The 22,543-nt window shown below is 38.7% G+C and overlaps 1 protein-coding gene across 32 annotated transcripts in view; it reads right to left on the bottom strand.

Moving 5' to 3' along the window:
• Positions 1–22,543, bottom strand: part of EIF4G3 (eukaryotic translation initiation factor 4 gamma 3) — a 355,715-nt gene that overhangs the window by 220,972 nt on the left and 112,200 nt on the right. For 28 of the 32 annotated variants that reach the window (XM_069579156.1, XM_069579148.1, XM_069579151.1 and 25 more), the window contains one exon: positions 8,832–8,960. The exons of the other annotated variants lie outside the window; for them this stretch is intronic. In XM_069579156.1, coding sequence (XP_069435257.1) covers positions 8,832–8,857 — 26 coding nt within the window. In that variant the 5' untranslated portion in view covers positions 8,858–8,960. The remainder of the gene's footprint in view (positions 1–8,831; positions 8,961–22,543) is intronic. 32 annotated transcript variants of the gene reach the window in all.

Genomic DNA, 22,543 nt, shown 5'->3' with positions numbered 1-22,543 from the left:
AGGGAAGTAAGTGAAGTAACGAGGTAAATCTACAAAGAAAACTCCTGAATAGATTCTGCACTACCTATTAACACAGTTTAGTGGCAGCGAGAGAAACCAAGAAGTGCCTCCCAGAATGTGTCCAGAGAAAGTGACTCCTTAAATGTGAAAGAGATAAAATCCTAAACCTTTTTCCCTTCACAAAATTGAGATGAAAATAACCATCAACAAAAAACTGAGCCTACGGCAAAGACAATGAAAGAAATGCTTGTAAAATCGCTCAGTTCATCCTCACTGGTTCTTAAAAAATTCATCAATTTTCTAAAGCAGTGCTGAATTAATGTAGAACTCACTTTTTAAACTTTTACTCTTTATACTCAGATATTTCAAAATTCAGATTCTAGTCTTTTCTCTAGTTACATGGAACATAAAGAAAAGCACAATCAAACAAACCCATAGGCATGGGAAGCTATTAAGATTGCATAAAGGATGAAATTTAAACATCTGGTAAAGTACTAGTTTATAAATATAGTTGGAACTGTTTTTGTTAATGAAGAAAAAAACAAAAGAGTTAAAATTCGTTATCAAATATGACCACAATAAGATAAATCTCAACAATTAGAGGAAAGGGCTTACCACAATTATATAGCATATTTGAGATGAAACCACAGGTATAAATGATTAGATATTTTATAAGACTTACAACTTACTTTTATACTAATTACACTTGTACAGGCATATTAATTTTAAACTATTTAATGACAGTATGTGCTGGTGAATTTTCAGTAAAGTATAAATTTTTAAGTAAGTACATATATTATCAACTAAAAAACAAACAAAAGAAACAGAGGGTTTTGTCAAGAGAGTCAACTAAATGCCATCTACACTGCAGTTTCTAGAGCCTACATCAAATTTCCCAACTAAAAAACAAACAAAAGAAACAGAGGATTTTGTCAAGAGAGTCAACTAAATGCCATCTACACTGCAGTTTCTAGAGCCTACATCAAATTTTCCAACTAAAAAACAAACAAAAGAAACAGAGGATTTTGGCAAGAGAGTCAACTAAATGCCATCTACACTGCAGTTTCTAGAGCCTACATCAAATTTTCCTATGCCACAAGGGCAGCTTCCAAACAGCACTGAGGTCAAAGACTGCTTTAGACAGCTGTAGTATGCTCCATGGGAGAAAGCAAGTATAAAAAACAAGAAATTCTGCTTCATTTTCTCTTTTTAATGAAAGTCAACATTCATCTATTTCACCAATAAAATGTGAAAAAGATTTTCAAGGCTTCCTCTACTTATCCTGCTTTAAGCAAGGTTGATTGTCAGAGTCATCAAATTCAGAATTTGTCATATTCATAAAAGACATTTTTTTAATCACAAAAAATATAAAAACTTGTTTGCCGTAAATAAAATTACTGTTTAGCTTAAAAAGAAAGAGAAAGCAATTTGCAAAGTCTGAAACAACTCGTCAGTCAACAACTATGAGGTAACGCTGAGTATTTTTCCTTAAATTTCTGAAAGAAAAAGTAAGTCTAGAAGTTGGATAAAGCAGAATGATTATAGGGACCATAAGTCATTTAATCACATTGTTCTGTAACAATGAAAATAGTATGAATAAAAATAGTAAAGTTAAAATAAGTATCGTGATCAATCACTACTCCTCGGTGAAGAAGTCCTTTGCTCAGTATTTCCAGAGACAATAAAGAATCTAACCAGTGGATCACATACCATCACCACCTCAGTCCACTATACAGCATGATCAAGTTGGTCTCTCAAAAAAAGAGAGGAACCAAATGAAGTTTCTAGAAGAGGAGGTGGGAACCATGTACGATTCCACTTCTCTGCATCATTCTGAGCACGTCTTCTCAGTGATTACTGCGAACATAGCTTAAGAACTTAGACAGTGACACCAAGAAAAGGACTAGTCATTGAACCTGATCATCAGTGCCAGTCTGGGCTCCTGACTTTGTAATTTAGCTCTATTATGTGAAAATTAACCAAGTTAGAACAAAAGCATACCAACAATCAAGCAACAAGTATGAAACAATTTTGTTTTGTTGAACTAATTTTAAAATATTCAACTATTAAACTTCTGATCTTTTTTAAAATACACAAAGCAAAACAGAACGTAAATCTGCCCAATCTTAATTCTAACAGCCAGAACATGGAAGCAACTTAGATGTCCATCAGCAGACAAATGGATAAGAAAGCTGTGGTACATATACACAATGGAGTATTACTCAGCCATTAAAAAGAATACATTTGAATCAGTTCTAAAGAGGTAAATGAAACTGGAGCCGATGATACAGAGTGAAGTAAGCCGAAAGAAAAACACCAATACAGTATACCAACACATATATATGGAATTTAGAAAGATGGTAATGATAACCGTGTATGCGAGACAGCAAAAGAGACACAGATGTAAAGAACATACTTTTGGACTCTGTGGGAGAGGGAGAGGGTGGAATGATTTGGGAGGATGGCATTGAAACATGTATACTATCATGTAAGAAACGAATCGCTAGTCTAGGTTCGATACAGGATACAGGACGCTTGGGGCTGGTGCACTGGGATGACACAGAGAGATGATATGGGGAGGGAGGTGGGAGGGGAGTTCAGGGTTGGGAACTCATGTACACCTGTGATGGATTCATGTCAACGTATGGCAAAACCAATAAAGTATTGTAAAGTAAAAAAATAAAAAATAATTTTAAAAAATAAATAAAATATAGAATTCAAAATTTTTTCATATTAAGAACTGGGTACTCTGAAGTAGTTTCCTGAAAGCATGGAGATCTTAAAGGGAATTCAGATCTCATTTAATATAAGCCTCCTATTTTACAAAGAGGAAACCTAAGCATTAACAGGAACTTCCAATAGCTTAACTCTGAAATAGTATTGTCAAGGCTGGGACAATTGTCTAACACAGGGCTCCTGACTCCCAGGAGAATGCATTTCTTTACTAACTTTGAAATCTGCCTCAGAAGATACTGTTAAATTCCAACATTATTCCCACAGTAAGGACATTCTCAGTTTAGAGACTGTTCAAGTACTGCCATTTCAAGGTGACTGAAAAGAATCCACACCTAAAAAGACTCTGTGTCTGATAGTTTTCCACAGTTGGACAATTTCTTTTGAACTACAAGTTCTCTAATAGTCAATAATTATATATATAATAATCTCTAATATATTATTATAGATATATTAGATAGAATATCTACTCAGATATATATTATAGTCCCTATAGATATCTATCTATATATGAATATATCAATAGATAAATACATAGATATCTCTATATCTATGTATCTATACATATCTAATTAGATATATTATCTAATATATATTATATACTATTATATAATAATCTCTAATAGTCAAAGTTTGATTTTCACTATATGAAATCTCCTGAGGGAACAGGGTGAGAAAGATTTAGATGTCACATAACAAAGGAAAATGCACACGAAGTCTTAAACCTTGGTAAATGCACAAGTGTATGTACTTGCACACACACATATAAAATCCTATCCTGAAGAAAAAGAAGCGGATTAAATAGGTCGTCACTAACAATGGCAGGAAGAGACTGGGAGCAATTTTCTACCATGTCCCTCTTTTATGTTTCAAAGGTATGAAATTCACTTTTCTTCAGCTTAGCTGCTTTCACTCAAACCATGATCAATTGATTCAGGCCAAACACTGAGTCACAGACACAGGTTGCCACTTGGGACAAAAAGTTCTGACTCACAGAAGAAGGGGAGACTGTCACTTCTAATAAGCCATGTGGTTAAAGAAGCTTCTTTAATCTTTTCTGCACTGGATTTGAGGTCGAACATTAATAGTTCTGTGTATAAGAATAAACCACACTATTTCCAACAGAAAATGACCAAGCCTGGCCTGTACTTTTACCCTGGAAGGGATAAGCAAAGACCTGGAAAGACATCTCAAACTCCTAGAGAGAGCTTCTAAATTTCACACTAATACCAGAACGGTAGCCAAATTAGGTGAGTTTAAGACACACGCGCACGCACACACCTGCCCGGAGCCAGCGTGAGGAACTCCGCCCATGGCAAAGGTCATGAGGAAGGAGGCTTGGCATACGCAAAGGCATGATCCAGCCTCAGGAAACCCCCTGTTCCCAAGCATCTAACCCCAAAACCAGAGTCTGTTTTATGCTCTCCTCCATAACCGTTTTCCTTGGAGAAGGAGTAAACGTGCAGCTCCAAGGCAATAAAAATTCTTGGGCGTGACAAGAGTGTTTCAGTTTATGGACTCCTCTGAAGGTTATCTAGCCCACCTGTATAGGTTCGTCTGGCCACATGTGATTGATTACAGCCTCCCAATCTGAGAGGCATGAGATGTTTTAGACTTACTAAAGACAAATTCTTTTGGGGAGTTAGAAATTATTAGTATAGTGGGTTGGTTAGGAATTATATTGGTGAAGGGTTTTTCATTTGTTGTGTCAATAATTGCCGCTAATTCCCTCCTCCGGGTGGGACAAGGATGTCTCAAGGATGTCAAACTGCTCTGCTAACAGACTAGCTTGTGTGACAGGATTATCCATACTCCTGCCACTACCCACAAGGTTGTTTACTACCTCTTAACCATAAACAGCAAAGAGAGTTTTGGAGTATTTTGAGAGTCTTGATTAGCATAGGGCCTTTTCTTCTTGTTGAGTCAATGACTGCCGCCAGGCCTCCATATCCTTAGGCACCTGGGAATATATTAATCAATGTATTTGGACTATAGAAAAGGAAATATAGTAGTTTTTAAGGTTAGCAATACTAGACTTTTTTGAGCTAATGGAGTTTCTCTTTTGTAATAGATCACTGTGCTTTGTCATAAGTCACTGTGTCCTTGTTATGTAAAAATGTAACTTTATCACTATCTTAAGACTAAATAGATCTTAAGGGGAGCATTGATGAAAGGATTTTCATTTGTTGGGCTGATGTTTGCTACTAAATCTCCATGTTCCCTACCCTTATAATGAATATAACTAACATATAGGAGAAATAAGTATTAACCTTTAAGCATATAGGAGAAATAGGTATTAACCTTTAAGATTAATCATGTTAACCTTGGGTTAAATAAATTACTTTCTTGATTGTAACTCACTACACCCTCACCCTATAGGAATGTAACTTTACTTGGAGGGTGGTGCCTGGTTTAAAAAAAAAACACCCTTGGAAAAAATAAGTTTTTGGTTATCAGAAAGAAAGGATCATAAAATCCCTAAGAACTTTTTATGTAAAGCACCTGATTTTGATAAAGGTCAGGACTGCTGACCCCCAAGTGACTCTATTCATCCCTCTATGTAACAAAAGGTATATAAGCAAACCTAAAAATAAAGAAAACGGATCAGTTTCCGGAAAGACTGATTCCCCCATGTCGATTCTTTCTTGCTCCCGTTTTTCTGGCTGAATTCCCATCTGGAGCATGGATGCTATTCTATGTAATCCAAGTTATTCAGCCTTTTTTCTCCACTAATCTTCCTACTACACTATCCATTTCTAATCTCTCTATATCTGTGATTAAATATGTATTTTTCCAAAGACGCCGACTCCGTCCCCCCACCTTCGAATCACCCTGGATCCACCGGGGGTGGACCCCGCCATACACCCACACACACACATCCTGAAAAGAATCAAGTTGGAAATGCACAAAAATATCAAGTGTCACTTATTGAAAGCATACATGTGTCCTCTTCTGAGGCAAGATTTTATATGATCTTGGTAAAAACCCTCTTGAAGAGCAGCAGAATTCTAATTCTCCCCCATATAGCAATGAAGAAACCAAGTTCTAGAGATACTGAATAATTTACCCAACATCATATAACCAGAAACCGAGATCAAGTCCCAGAACGTGGAGTCTATTTGACTCTAAGCCTGTAAAATTTTTCCCACTATTTTGAAGGCTCTACTTTCCATCATGATCCACAAACATGTTAACTGCTAAAACCCAAGGATATTGAGTTTCCCACAAAACACCCCAATTTTCCAGGTATGTCAATTTAGAAAGATTTCCTCAACTCTATCAACAGACATTAAGACATTGTTAGGAGACAAATAAATCCATTATAAGGCTGCCTCCCCTGTCTGAAAGGCGGGTATAAAAGCGGGTAGTGAATGAGATGTGATGTACTGGGTTCATCCATCAAATCAGGAAGAATGATGACAACAAAACAGACCACAAAGGAAAACCAAGGTAACATCTGGTAACCCTTCTTCTTGGGATTTACACACTCTGACTTCTAAAAGCAACTAATAAAATGGCATACAGAAAGGCACTGGTGGGCTCGACAACTGAGACCACTGCAAGATCGCAGCAGTTTCCTTAAATGCAAACTATGCATCTGCAAGCCGCCCTCCTTCAGAACACTTAAGCACCTTGGGCAAACTGCTGAGGTCAAGTCACCAACTGGAACAGTAAGAATTTGAAATGGAAAACTAAGCTATTCCACTTACATGCCAGTTACTGACTGCTTGCCTTTCAGCTCAAAATTCAACTTGTTTGCCAGGACAGTGAAAATGAAATCTGGCACAATGTAAATGTTTCTCAGTAAAGGACACAGTAAAGACACTGCAAGAGGGAAGGGTTTTGCCTCCCACTCCTCCCAGGATACAGCAGCCAGCAGTGCCCAGTGGCTGACAGCCACCCCGGGAACCCCCTCAGGCTGCGTTGCAGCAGAGTGCCTCCACTAAGAAACTGCCCTGTGCAGAGTTTCCCCTCAGTACCTTAGAAGGCAGAATTCTGGCACATTCCAGAGAGCAGATTTCTAGTAAGTTCCACTGATGCAGTACCACAACAACTTCTCTACCATTCAGAGAACCACATCATGCCGATCTCAGCCCAAGGGAGGTGGGGGGTGGGGGGGCCTGGCGCAGTCTCCTACCCAGCACTAGGATGAGAAAAAAGAGGCATACGGTGAAGACCTCTGTTTAGATTTTGGAGAGAACATACATTACATTTGAGTGTGAGACACCACAATGGACCTTCAAAGTGACCTGGGAGGTTTCCAACTTTGATTGAGGAAAAGAAACAAAGGAGCCTCTGCAGTAAGTTCAGGCTGCAACGCAAGCTTCTCTACCACATGGGACCTAGGCTCCAGGTTCAGGCTATCTGAAGTGTCCGTGGCAAGGAGAGTTGCTTACGGAGCCTCGATTCATTGTGCTCCACAGCAGCTCTTGGCTAAAGGAACTGGCGCTAGAGACGCAGGCTTTCCTCAACATTCCATAGATGGCTTTCCAGCACGTTCCACTGGTATGACATTACTGACACCATGTATTCTCTACTATTAGGCATATCATAGCCATGCACTCTGGTAACAGGGTAAAGAAGAATTTTCAGGGGAACTCTAACCTAGCCCCAGGAAAAGCACCTCCTCTATACATTTGTTATTTCTGCATTCTTTAAGGTTCTCTCTCACTACTCCAATCCCTACTATACTTAATCACCCCTTATACGAAACTTTCCCTACCCAAACTACTACCCAGTGTTTCTTTTCTCCTGAGACACATACCAACACACCGTATAAAGAGCTTGCATGGCTCTCTTCTGTACCATGAAAACCAACATTAGAAACATCTTAAACAATTAGAATTCACTTTGACATGCTTTCCTTTTAAAGCTCAGAATTAAGCGGGGGTGACTTAGACTGAGCGTAAGCGTAGCAGCAGCAGTGGCAGTTGTGTTAGTCGCTCTGCCGTGCCTCTCTGGGACCCCATGGCCTACAGCCCACCAGGTTCCTCTCTCCATGGAATTCTTCAGGCAAGAACACTGGAGTAGACAGCCACTGCCTTTCTTCAAGGGATCATCCCAACCCAGGGACTGGACCCAGGTCTCCGGCATTGCAAGCAGATTCTTTACCATCTGAGCACGAACGGTGCCATTTCACTTATGCTTTGGCATACTGTACAATCTTTCTCCAAATATTCTACAGTTTAAACTACCGTTCATCAGCCCTTAGCTTATAATCGCCAGCCTTTAGCACTATTATTAGTAATTCTTCCTCTTATAATTCAAGCTCTTCAAAGGAATAAAAGATACAGGCCCAAATTGAAAACAAGTTACAAAATTAATTTTCATTATTAAAAGGAATGGTTATTAGCTATAAATATTAATAATCTCAAATAGCATGATTCAAAGATACTGTCTTGACTATGTCTATATTCCAGTAAGAGATATCCTAATTCTATAACACTGTTAACCACAAGGAAGATCAAATAAATGTAATGGTGAGTTGGTACAAGCTGAAAGACCTCTTGGGAAAGGGCTTAACATGCAGGGAACCCACAGGGACACATTAAAACAGTGTGTCAGAGTCTCCTGTGCCTGGTAACTGGAAATAAACTAAGGAGTTCACTACTCTAACAGTTAAACAAAATTTTAAGCCTGGCAATTTTAATAACCTATTTACAAAATCATACCAACAAAAATTACTAAGAGGAAAAGGCATCATATCTGTTATAAAAGTAGAAAATAACCACCAACAATCCATCAAAAAGCGAGAAGAAGCAAGACGATCAGATTATACACTGAAATGCAAACAAACGCTTTATCGGATTTTTAAAGAACTTTAGGATTATATTCTAATTTCCAAAACAAAAAAACAAACAAAAAAACCTAATTATCACTGACAGTTTATTCTGAATGACTCCAGAAATGAAATGAGTAAAACTGTTACTAGCCACCATTACGGGAGGTGTGTCTAAAAAATGTAGTAAGACAAAACAGAAATAAGATAAAACTGAAATCTCTCTTCCACTAATGTTGTATGTTTGTTTAAAAGTTTGCTTTAGAAAAATTCGGCTTTTAAATGGAAATTTATTTTAGGAAATTCAGGTTTTTCTTACTTGAGAGAGTCCAGGGGACGATGCATGTCCCGGGGGCGTTGCCGCAAGGTTTGGATGCCCCTTGTTTATCTCATGTGCTGAGTAAGGGGAAGGGGTCGGGGGTCCCGGTTGTCTTGCTACTTGTGTTACCTGTGAAAAAATCAGTATTTAGTAAGACTATTAGTAACTCAGTATTAATAAATATTGCAAAAGAATAAAATCAGATTAAAGACTTAAAATTTCAAAATTGAAAAAATGAAATTAGTATAAAAAAGAGAAATGAATATTTTTATCCACTTGATAAAAGATTCTCAAAGCATACTTAAAATTAAAAATTTTAAAGGAAAAAAATAAACGAAAAAAGCCAGACTAGAAACATCCTATAGGATGCCATTTATTTGTTATTTTATAAAAAGACCAAAGAAGAAATATCAATAAATGATTACAAGAGCAAATAATAATTACAAAAAGGGCACAAGGATATACTAGGGAGTGACATAACTTGTTTCAGATCATGACTGTAGGCAAATTACATATCTCTTTGTACCTGTCAAAACCAATGGAAGTATACATAGGACTGTAATAAGGTGAATTTTACCTTAAATAAATGATACCTCAATAAATCTGACTAAAAAAAGTTACTTATACAGCATAATCGCATTTTTGTTTCTAAAAGAGCACATCTAAATATACATAAACATATTTCCATATGTGTATTTATGTGTAAATGTGTGCATATATAAACATATATATCATTTCAGTTCAGTCGCTCAGTTGTGTCCAGCTCTTTGCAGCTCCATGAATTGCAGCACAGCAGGCCTCCCTGTCCATCACCAACTCCCAGAGTTCACTCAAACTCATGTCCATGGAGGCAGTAATACCATCCAGCCATCTCATCCTCTGTCGTCCCCTTCTCCTCCTGCCCTCAATCCGTCCCAGTATCAGGGTCTTTTCCAATGAGTCAATTCTTCGCATGAGGTGGCCAAAGTATTGGAGTTTCAGCTTCAGCATCAGTCCTTCCAATGAGCACCCAGGACTGATCTCCTTTAGAATGGACTGGTTGGATCTCCTCGCAGTTCAAGGGACACTCAAGAGTCTTCTCCAACACCACAGTTCAAAAGCATCAATTCTTCTGTACATGACCACTAGAAAAACCATAGCCTTGACTAGATGGACCTTTGTTGACAAAGTAGTGTCTCTGCTTTTGAATATGCTATCTACGTTGGTCATAATTATGCTTTCAAGGAGTAAGCCTCTTTTAATTTCATGGCTGCAATCACCATCTGCAGTGATTTTGCAGCCCAGAAAAATAAAGTCTGACACTGTTTCTACTGTTTCCCCATCTATTTCCCATGAAGTGATGGGACCGGATGCCATGATCTTCGTTTTCTGAATGCTGAGCTCTAAGCCAACTTTTTCACTCTCCTCTTTCACTTTCATCAAGAGGCTTTTTAGTTTCTCTTCACTTTCTGCCATAAGGGTGGCGTCATCTGCATATCTAAGGTTACTGATAGTTCCCCCAGCAATCTTGATTCCAGCTTGTGCATCCTCCAGCCCAGCGTTTCTTGTGATGTACTTCTGCATATAAGTTCAAAAAGCAGGGTGACAGTATGCATCCTTGACAGACTCCTTTTCCTATCTGGAAACAGTCTGTTGTTCCATGTCCAGTTCTAACTGTTGCTTCCTGGTCTGCAAATAGATTTCTCAAGAGGCAGGTCAGGTAGTCTGGTATTCACTTCTCTTTCAGGATTTTCTGCAGTTCATTGTGATCCACACAGTCAAAGGCTTTCACATAGTCAATAAAGTAGAAATAAATGTTTTTTTGGAACTCTTGCTTTTTCGATGATCCAGCGGATGTTGGCAATTTGATCTCTGGTTCCTCTCCCTTTTCTCAATCCAGCTTGAACATGAGGAAATTCACAGTTCATGTATTGCTGAACCCTGGCTTGGAGAATTTTGAGCATTACTTTACTAGCCTGTGAGATGAGTGCAATTGTGCAGTAGTTTGAGCATTCCTTGGCATTGCCTTTCTTTGGGATTGGAATGAAAACTGATCTTTTCCAGTCCTGTGGCCACTGCTGAGTGTTCCAAATTTGCTGGCATATTGAGTGCAGCACTTTCACAGCATCATCTTTCAGGATTTGAAAGAGCTCAACTGGAATTCCATCACCTCCACTAGCTTTGTTTATAGTGATGCTTCCTAAGGCCCACTTGACTTCACATTCCAGGATGTTTGGCTCTAGGTGACTGATCACACCATCGTGATTATCTGGGTCGTGAAGATCTTTTTTGTACAGTTCTTCTGTGTACAGAAGTTATTCTTGCCACCTCTTCTTAATATCTTCTGCTTCTGTTAGGTCCATATCATTTCTGTCCTTTATCGAGCCCATCTTTGCATGAAATGTTCCCTTGATATCTCTAATACACATACTGAAAAGTATATATCATATTAAAAAAGATTTATAAAGAAGATACACAAAGATCTTAACAGAAAGCATGCAACTGTTTTTTTTCCTACTATTTTTATATTCTCATATAGTTCAACAGTCATGAACTTGAACAATCAAAAAAATAGCATATGTATTTATGTAAATAAAAATCATGTCTCCCCCACTTTTTATGGGTAATAAAGTACCCATCAGCCTTTGACAGGTATGAAACCACTTTACTCTGGCCCCTTTCTAGCATCTAACAATCTTACCCAACTTTATCACAGTCTAACCCATAATAGCACTGACAATTTGGCTAACCTCCATGAATACAGGGCAATTCTGCAGTTGTGTGTGTTAAGTCACTTCAGTCATGTCTGACTCTTTGCGACCCTATGGACTATAGCCCGCCAGGCTTCTCTGTCCATGGGATTCTCTAACAAGAATGCTGTGGGTTGCCATTTTCTGCTCCAGGGAATCTTCCCGACCAATGGATCACACCCTCATTTCTTATGTCTGCAGCATGGCAGGCATGTTCCTTACCACTAACACCACCTGGTAAGCCCCATCTTCCCATCTGAGACATAACTTCCTGCTTTTTCATGCTGATTAACTTTCTGTGATGTGGCTTTTGTTTACGTCTCTGTGGAGCTGAGGTTTTCTGGCTGCTTCTGTCTGCCCTCTGATGGAGGAGGCGAAGAGGCAACAGTGATCTTCCTGATGGGAGGGACTGGCGGTGAGGTTATCTAATATAAAAGACTTCATTCTCCTTAGGGTGAGTGAAGCCATGAATCCTTTACAATCTGATAGAAACAAACTTCTTCCTATCATCCTATATTTCAATGCAAAAATAGATTACAAAAACCAATTATGTTGAATTACGGGTATTAATACATTAAGACAAACTTGTGATATAATATACATTCTGTATTACTGTACTGAAAATAGTAACTAATGGCAGTTGCTGCCCACATTCATAACTCAAAGAAATGATAACATTTACTGAGATATTTAACCCCAGTTCTTAGATCCCCTGAATTCTACAACAGAGTTAAAAACTCTACCCAGGGAGAAATGAAAGTGGTCTCTAAATGACATTAAATTTTCCTAGAATTCACTCAGCCAGTCAGAAGCTCTGAATAAAGTCTACTCCTTGGTAATTTAAGTCTAGAATGCTTTGCATGCATGCACACTAAGTTGCTTCAGTCATGTCTGACTCTCTGCAACTCTCTGTCTACAGCCCACCAGGGTCCTCTGTCCATGGGATTCTCCAGGCAAGATACTGGAGTGGGTTGCCATGCCCTCCTCCAGGGGACCTTCCCAACCCAGGGACTGAACCTGCATCTCTTATGTCTCCTGCATTGGCAAGTTCAGTTCAGTCCTTCAGTAGTGTCTGACTTGTTGTGACCCCATGGACTGCACCACGCCAGGCTTCCTTGTCCATCACCAACTCCCAGAGCCTCCTCAACATCATGACGAACAACTCACTGATCCCATCCAACCATCTCGTCCTCCATCACCCCCTTCTCCTCCTGCCTTCAATCTTTCCCAGCATCAGGGTCTTTCCCAATGAGTCGGTTCTTCTCATCAGGTGGCCAAAGTATTGGAGCTTCAGGTTCAGCAATAGTCCTTCCAATGAATATTTAGGACTGATTTCCTTTAGGATTGACTGGTTTGATCTCCTCACAGTCCAAAAGATTCTTATCAGTCTTCTCCAGCATCACAGTTCAAAAGCATCAATTCTTTGGTGCTCAGCTTTCTTTATAGTCCAACTCTCACATCCAAACAGGACTTCTGGAAAAACCGTATCTTTGACTAGATGGCCCGTTATCAGCAAACTAATATCCCTGCTTTTGAATATGCTATTGAGGTTGGTCATAACTTTCCTTCCAAGGAGTAAGCATCTTTTAATTTCATGGCTGCAGTCACCATCTGCAGTGATTTTGGAGCCCTAAGAAATAAAGTCTGACACCGTTTCTACTGTTTCCCCATCTATTGCCCATGAAGTGATGGGACCAGATGATCTTTGCTTTTTGACTGTTTTCAGTCAGTTTTTTACTCTTCTCTTTCACTTTCATCAAGAGGCTCTTCAAGTTTCTCTTCCCTTTCTGCCATAAGGGTGGTGTCATCTTCATATCTGTTCAGTTCAGTTCAGTCGCTCAGTCGTGTCCAACTCTTTGCGACGCCATGAATCACAGCACGCCAGGCCTCCCTGTCCATCACCAACTCCCACAGTTCACTCAGACTCACATCCATCGAGTCCGTGATGCCATCCAGCCATCTCATCCTGGGTCATCCCCTTCTCCTCCTGCCCCCAATCCCTCCCAGCATCAAAGTCTTTTCCAATGAGTCAACTCTTTGCAAGAGGTGGCCAAAGTACTGGAGTTTCAGCTATAGCATCATTCCTTCCAAAGAAATCCCAGGGCTGATCTTCAGAATGGACTGGTTGGATCTCCTTACAGTCCAAGGGACTCTCAAGAGTCTTCTCCAACACCACAGTTCAAAAGCATCAATTCTTTGGCACTCAGCCTTCTTCACAGTCCAACTCTCACATCCATATATGACCACAGGAAAAACCATAGCCTTGATTGACGGACCTTAGTCGGCAAAGTAATGTCTCTGCTTTTGAATATACTATCTAGGTTGGTCATAACTTTGCTTCCAAGGAATAAACCTCTTTTAATTTCATGGCTGCAGTCACCATCTGCAGTGGTTTTGGAGCCCCGCAAAAATAAAGTCTGACACTGTTTCCACTGTTTCCTAATCTATTTCCCATGAAGTGATGGGACCGGATGCCATGATCTTCGTTTTCTGAATGTTGAGCTTGAAGCCAACTTTTTCACTCTCCTCTTTCACTTTCATCAAGAGGCTTTTTAGTTTCTCTTCACTTTCTGCCATAAGGGTGGTGTCATCTGCATGTCTGAGGTTATTGATATTTCTCCCAGCAATCTTCATTCCAGCTTGTGCTTCTTCCAGCCCAGCGTTTCTCATGATGTACTCTGCATAGAAGTTCAATAAGCAGGGTGACGGACTCTTTTTCCTATTTGGATAACAGTCTGTTGTTCCATGTCTAGTTCTAACTGTTGCTTCCTGACCTGCATACAGATTTCTCAAGAGGAAGGTCAGGTGGTCTGGTATTCCCATCTCTTTCAGAATTTTCCACAGTTTATTATGATCCACACAATCAAAGGCTTTAGCATAGTCAATAAGGCGGAAATAGATGTTTTTCTGGAACTCTCTTGCTTTTTCCATGATCCAGCGGATGTTGGCAATTTGATCTCTGGTTCCTCTGCCTTTTCTAGAACCAGCTTCAACATCAGGGAGTTCACGGTTCACATACTGCAGAAGCCTGGCTTGGAGAATTTTGAGCATTACTTTACTAGCCTGTGAGATGAGTGCAATTGTGCGGTAGTTTGACCATTCTTTTGCATTGCCTTTCTTTGGAATTGGGATGAGGTTACTGATATTTCTCCTGCCAAGCTGGATTCCAGCTTGTGCTTCAACCAGCCGGGCATTACAGATGATGTACTCTGCATGCAAGTTAAATAAGCAGGGTGACAATATGCAGCCTTGACATACTCCTTTTCCTATTTGGAATCAGTCTGTTGTTCCATGTCCAGTTCTAACTGTTGCTTCTTGACCTACATAAAGATTTCTCAGGAGGCAGGTAAGGTGGTCTGGTATTCCCATCGCTTTAAGAATTTTCCACAGTTTGTTGTGATCCACACAGTCAAAGGCTTTGGCATAGTCAATAAAGCAGAAATAGATGTTTTTCTGGAATTCGCTTGTTTTTTCCATGATCCAACAAATGTTGGCAATTTGATCTCTGGTTCCTCTGCCTTTTCTATATCCAGCTTGACCATCTAGAATTTCTTGGCTCACGTACTGTTGAAGGCTTGCTTGGAGAATTTTGAGCATTACTTTGCAAGGATGTGAGATGAGTGTAATTGTGCGGTAGTTTGAGCATTTCTTTGGCATTGTCTTTCTTTGGAACTGGAAACGAAAACTGACCTTTTCCAGTCCTGTGGCCACTGCTGAGTTTTCCAAATTTTCTGGCATACTGAGTGCAGCACTTTCACAGCATCATCATTTAGGACTTGAAATAGCTCAGCTGAAATTCCATCACATCCACCTGTTCTCTTTGTAGTGATGCTTCCTAAGGCCCACTTGACCTCAGCCTCCAGGATGTCTGGCTCTAAGTGAGCCACCATCGTGGTTATCTGCATCATTATGATCTTTTTGGTATAGTTCTTCTGTGTATTCTCGGCAGGTTATGTCTGGCAGGTTACATCTACCTAAAACAGACACGAATACCTAGAGGCTCAGCTACCCGTTCCCAAAGCAAAAATAAAACAGACTCATGGAGAACTAGTACACTCAAAAGCTTACAGGTTAAGAAGAGACACAAATATGGTAAAAAGGGACCAACGTTTAAAACCGAAATTAATTGTGTTTAATTTCTTTACTGCTTTTTTTTTTTGGCCATGTGGCATCTTAGTTCCCAGACCAGGGATCAAACCTACACCCCCTACCATTAGAAGCATGAAGTCTTAACCAATGGACCTCCAGGGAAGTCCTTCTTCCTTCTTTTCAAGTAGCTTTATGATTTTTTTGAAAACTTTGTTTACAATTTCAAGTCAAAATTACATTTATAAGGGCATGAAGTTTACCACGAAATGTTATAGCATTTATAAATCTCATCAGGGCAATTTTTCAAAGGATAAAAATCAAAATGCTATCTAAACATCTACTTTAGGAAAAATTAATAACCAGAATTAAGAGTTCTTACATGCAAATCTCTCACTAACAAGGCTTTATAAATTTATACTCTTACTTCACATACTTTAGAATTAAATATTTTGATATTTTACTAAAGCAAAGCATTAAAATAGATACATATTTTTAACACTATGATAAAAATTCTCTCAGTGAAATATGTTAGCTATATTAAATGTCAGGTTAATTCTCCAATTCATTATGATAAAACAAAGATTAAATTTACCCAGGTAAAAAAATCCTAATGTGGGAAAATGTTTTTATAATTGCTGATGAGGGGCTTCCCTGCTGGCTCAGCTGATAAAGAATCTGCCTGCAATGCAAAAGACCTGGGATAGATCTCTGGATTGGAAAGATTCCTTGGAGAAGGGAGCAGCTACCCACTACAGTATTCTGGCCTGGAGAATTCCATGGACTGTATAATACATGTATTTAACTCAAATAAAACAAACAAACAAAAAACCCAAATCTTTCCTGAAATTAATAGTAAATGAATATTAAAATATAATCACTATACGTCCATGTTACACAAAGCAATCTATAGACTCATTGTGATCTCTATCAATCTACCCATGACATTTTTCATATAACTAAAACAAATACTTCTAAAATTTACAGGGGACCATAAAACACTTACAATTGCCAAAGCAATCCTGAGGAAGAACAACACAGGTAGCATAATTTTCTCAGACTTCACACAACACTATGAAGTCACAACAATCAAAACAGCAGAGTATTGGCATGCGTGCGCGCGCGCGCGCGCACACACACACACACACACACACACACACACACAGAGATACATGGACCAACGGAACAGAATAGAGAGCTCAGAAATAAACTCACACACCTATGGTCAATTAATCCTGAACCAGGAGGCAAGAATATACAATGGGGAAAAGACAGTCTCTTCAGCAAATGGTATTGAAAAGTTGGAAAGCTGCATGCAAATCAATGAAGTCAGAACATACCCTCAGGCTGTACATAAAAAAATCTCAAAACATCTTTAAGAGTTATATATCGGACAAGACATAAAACTCCTAGAAGAGAACACAAGCAAGACATTTTTTGAAACCATATTGTTATAACCTATGTCCTTTGAATATAGTGGCAAGAAGTTCTCACTTATTGAGAAAAAAACAAGTTTTTTCATTATTATTAGTACCATCTCAACTGTGAAGGCTGGGAGCAGAACTATAAAATAGCTAATTATGATAACTAATTATGTCCAAAGCAACAAAGATTTTTCTCTTTTATACAATACTTTATTTAAGCAAAATTAATCAACTGCCAACATCTGCTGGATCATGTAAAAAGAGAGAGAGTTCAAGAAAAACATCTATTTCTGCTTTATTGACTATGCCAAAGCCTTTGACTGTGTGGATAACAATAAACTGTGGAAAATTCTGAAAGAGATGGGAATACCAGACCACCTGACCTGCCTCCTGAGAAATAGGTATGCAGGAAGCAACAGTTAGAACTGGACATGGAACAACAGACTGGTTCCAAATAGGAAAAGGAGCATGTCAAGGCTGTGTATTGTTACCCTGCTTATTTAACTTCTATGCAGAATACATCATGAGAAACGCTGGGCTGGAAGAAGCACAAGCTGGAATCAGGATTGCGGGCAGAAAGCTCAATAACCTCAGACATGCAGATGACACCACCCTTAAGGCAGAAAGTGAAGAGGAACTAAAAAGCCTCTTGATGAAAGTGAAAGAGGAGAGTGAAAAAGTTGGCTTCAAGCTCAACATTCAGAAAACGAAGATCACGGCATCTGGTCCCATCACTTCATAGGAAATACATGGGGAAACAGTGGAAATAGTGTCAGACTTTATTTTTATGGGCTCCAAAACCACTGCAGATGGTGATTGCAGCCATGAAATTAAAACACGCTTACTCCTTGGAAGGAACGTTATGACCAACCTAGATAGCATATTCAAAAGCAGAGACATTACTTTGCCAACAAAGGTTCGTCTAGTTAAGGCTATGGTTTTTCCAGTAGTCATGTATGGATGTGAGAGTTGGACTATAAAGAAAGCTATGCACAGAAGAATTGATGCTTTTGAACTGTGATGTTGAAGACTCTTGCGAGTCCCTTGGACTGCAAGGAGATCCAACCAGTCCATTCTAAAGATCAACCCTGGGTGTTTACTGGAAGGACTGATGCTGAAGGTGAAACTCCAATACTTTGGCCACCTTATGCGAAGAGTTGACTCATTGGAAAAGACCCTGATGCTGGGAGGGATTGGGGGGAGGAGGATAAGGGGACGGCAGAGGATGAGATGGCTGGATGGCATCACCGACTCGATGGACGTGGTTCGCGTGAACTTCGGCAGTTGATGATGGACGGGGAGGCCTGGTGCGCTGCGATTCATGGGATTGCAAAGAGTTGGACACGACTGAGCGACTGAACTGAACTGAATCAATCATTTCTTGGTATGCAGACAGGGACAGTGTGTTTGTGTGTGCATGCACACTGTAGTTAAAAGATTTATGCCGAGAAATATTCATTTTTTATGCATATTATTGTTTTGCATTAGCAATAATATGGAACATCCAAAATTCTCATTCATATGCTTGTGGAAATATAGATTGGTAAAAGTTCTCTGGGAAACAACTTGGCACTAGCTAGTACCTTTGAAAATAGGTATACCCTATAGCTTACTTCTTATTTTGCTTTTTTCTTGTCTCTTTTTTCTTGGAGGATAATGGCTTTATAGCACTGTTGGTACAGCACATCTGTCGCACAGCCTAGCTCTTTGTAGGTATACATTTGTGAGAAAACAGGAAAACATGCACCAAGATACGTTTACAAAAATATTCATAGCTGCACTGTTCTTATTACCCAAAACTGGATAACACAACATTCATTAGCAGGAGAATGAATCAGTAATGAAATATTTTCCTGTATGGAAATCAAATTAAAAACTAGAGCAACATTTCACCATTTGAATGACTCTCATAAATGTTAATGAGTGAAAAAGAACACAGAATACAGAATATGATTCCAAAAATGTTCCAAAACAAACAAAATTTAACTATATTACATAAATGAATGGCAACACCATAAACAAAAATAGGAAATTTTTTTAAGCCATCTATATCAGGAAGAGAAGGAGTAGAGATCAGAAAAGGCCATATTATGTTTTATTCTTTTAAACCTGGGAGGTGAGACAGTTTTTGCTTTAAAATTCTTTGTTAAACTCTACATTTATGTTTTATGCACTTTCATGCATGTGTAATTCTCTTCAAGTCCCTAAAAAAAGATTAGAAACAAAAACAAGGAAATTACTTAGGACCTAGGTTAAAGTATTAGTTACAATGGTATTAATTTTATTGCTGTTCTACAAGAGTAGAAAGAATATAAAACGAAAATAAACTAAAAGAATATCTCAGGACTTCCCTGGCAGTCCAGTGGTGAAGATCCCTGGATGGGGAACTAGGATACCACATGCTGCAGGCTGTGGTCTAAACAAAAAATAAATGAAGGGAAAAAAGAAAGAAAACCTCTAAAATTTTGACTGAGTAAAAACTTCAACTAGCTAGTAAATTTCATTCAAAAGTTTTACCTAAAACCATTTCCTATAAAATCAATGATATTTGTTGTTTACTGAGCAATGTAATTTGAAGAATCTTTAGAGAATGTAAAGCTAAACCATAAAGACCATGGAAACTAAGATTAGTCAGTAAGTATAAAGTTGATGAAATAGAAAGGTGATTTGTTCGGCACTAAATTACCTGATTGGATAAAATATTCCAGCCAATTAAAAGCTGTAACACATAAACTACAATTTCAAATCATAGCTATTTAAAAAGTAAAGTTTCCTGAACATGATCATTCTCTTGACCCAAGAGGAATGGAAATACTGTGCAGGAAATGTATGTAGGGAAAAAAAAAACAGCCAGGTGTAGACACCAGGGAATGAGGTCTACAGAGAGCTGGAGTGAACACCCGTCCCCAACATGGAAGGACACGCTCAGCAGGAGCCAAGCGCCACCATTCAGAATTTCCAGCAAGTCATGCAATATCTTCCAAGTTTTCAAGAAAAACTAACATTAAATATTCTTAATAAAATGTTCCTGACTTTGAAAACACGGTACTAGCCACATAAAGCATGTTGATACATGAGGAGGATAGGCAGCCAGAGCGTGAACCTGGCTCCAGGCGTACCTCATGATCATCACTGAAACATAAACTTTGTAGACTTTTCTTTTTTTTTCCCTTGGACGAAATGAGGAACTATTTATTACTTTCAACAGCAGCAGCACAGTATCTCCACACTTTGAACCTGAGCTTCAGGATAACACAGACACTGTGCTCATGTGGCGGCTTGCATTACCTGAAAGGAACCTTGAACTTAGGGAACTTGAATCTTTATAATGGATGGTAAGCAAGCATGCTGCCTTTTGCTCCAGAAAGAGAAATTATCTCTTTTATACAGTAAACATGTGCCCATTTCCTCTGAATGTCTTATAAACAGCTATAGTATTCTTTAATCTCTGTCACTTTATGTACCAATACAAACAACAGGGTAATAAAACAAAAATGAAAATAGTAACGGTGATGAATTTATTCAGAATTTTCCAATCAGCAAAACTACAAAGAATAAACTTTCTATTTTAAGGAAGTACTCCCATATAGACTTATGACTGAATTCTAGATAGGTATGAATGAATATAGATATATTGTTAAACATTATATACACACATATAAAATATATTTTTACTTACTGCATCTACATATGCATATGTTGCCCAATATATGCGATAAAATCTCAGCACTTAGAAACATAACAACTGAATCTTTATCAAAAGAATTACAAGACATTCCTGCCAAGAAATAATAATGTTTTCAGCAAAAAAAATTCATTCCTATAAAGGTAAACACAATACGTAGTTTGTCTGAGAAGTCATCCCTTAATTTTTTATCCCAAGATGAAGTTTACTTAGTGAAATCATCAAAAAGCATTTCAACAGCTGCAACTCCCACATGGAAATGACCAAGTTCAATTTGGGGTAGACTGGAAGGATTCCAAAGCTTTTCTTCAGTTCAGTTCAATTCAGTTCAGTTCAGTTCAAGCGCTCAGTCATGTCCGACTCTTTGCGACCCCATGGACAGCAGCACACCAGGCTTCCCTGTCCATCACCAACTCCCAGAGTCAGTGATGCCATTCAACCAGTTCATCCTCTGTTGTCCCCTTCTCCTCCCACCTTCAATATTTCCCAGCATCAGGGTCTTTTCCAATGAGTCAGTTCTTTGCATCAGGTGGCCAAACCAGTGGAGCTTCAGCTTCACCATCAGCCCTTCCAATGAATACTCAAGACTGATTTCCTTTAGGATGGACTGGTTGGACTGCCTTCTTACTTGGCTAATTTCAATACTCTATGAGAATCTCAAGCAGCTTCTCCACCCCTCCTGGTGAGTTTTTCATCTCATCCTACTTCTTCCTTCAGATTATTTATTTCCCAATATTTAGAGATATTTTTAATTACAAATATTGGGAAATAAAAGCTGATTTAGTCAATTTAAAAGGAACAATACAGTGTATAACACAAAAAACTTACTATGTATCATGACATTTTTTTCAAAGTCAGACATTATTTCTGCCAAACTCCTCCCAAAATCCAAGAAAAAGAGAAAGAAAGTAATTACTTCCTTTCTGCTCTACTCTTAGCTACACTTATTAGGTTGAACCATGTGGAATTTCTGAAATTCAAGGTTTTTTTCACATGTTTCAAAAAGGCAATTTCGGATAAGTCAAGTAATACTTAATTACTCAAGCAAATAGATGCTACCATTGACACTTCTATCATGGACTAAGTACTGGACTCTCTAAGTTCAATTCTGAGGATTGTTTCTTTTCATATTTATTAGTAACTGGCAATGGAAACAACTGAAAGAAAAACAGATCAGCTACTTTTTCCATGTTGACTACCTACCACAAATCAGTAACAACTAAATAAAAATAAGAAAAAAAACCACCTGCCCTCAGAAACATGTCTAGGAATCAAAGGTAACAAAGAGAGGATATTATGTATGAATTCTTCCCAGCCAGAGGGCAAACTGTGGTAGGCAGAATTCTAAAACGGCTCTCAATATTCCTGTCTCTGGTGCACATACCCTGTATAATTCTTTCCCCTTAATATAACAGTGAACATGATGGAATATCACTCCTGTGATAGGTTAACTAAACAGTGGACTTCATGTTAATCAACAGAGATTCCCCTGGGTGTGTCTGAACTTTTTAGCTGAGCTGGTTAAAATACAGTGAATCAGAGAGAGATTCTCTTGCTGTTCTTAAAGACTAAGCCTCCCAGATTATGACAGGACTGCACAGCAAGGACCTGAAGGGAACCTGAGAGGACCTGAGAGCAATTGCTAGCCAACAGCCAGTAAGAAAACAAGGACCCAGGTCAACAACCACAAGGAAATAAAGTCTTCCTATACTCCGAATGAGTATGGAAGTGAATCCCAAGCCTTACGTGAGATGATGCCCTTGGTAGATGCGATGAAAAAATGGAGGA

This window comes from Ovis canadensis, chromosome 2, assembly GCF_042477335.2.
Source record: "Ovis canadensis isolate MfBH-ARS-UI-01 breed Bighorn chromosome 2, ARS-UI_OviCan_v2, whole genome shotgun sequence".
In the NCBI taxonomy this organism is placed as follows: Eukaryota; Metazoa; Chordata; class Mammalia; order Artiodactyla; family Bovidae; genus Ovis; species Ovis canadensis.
This window is presented reverse-complemented; position numbering and strand designations above follow the sequence as displayed.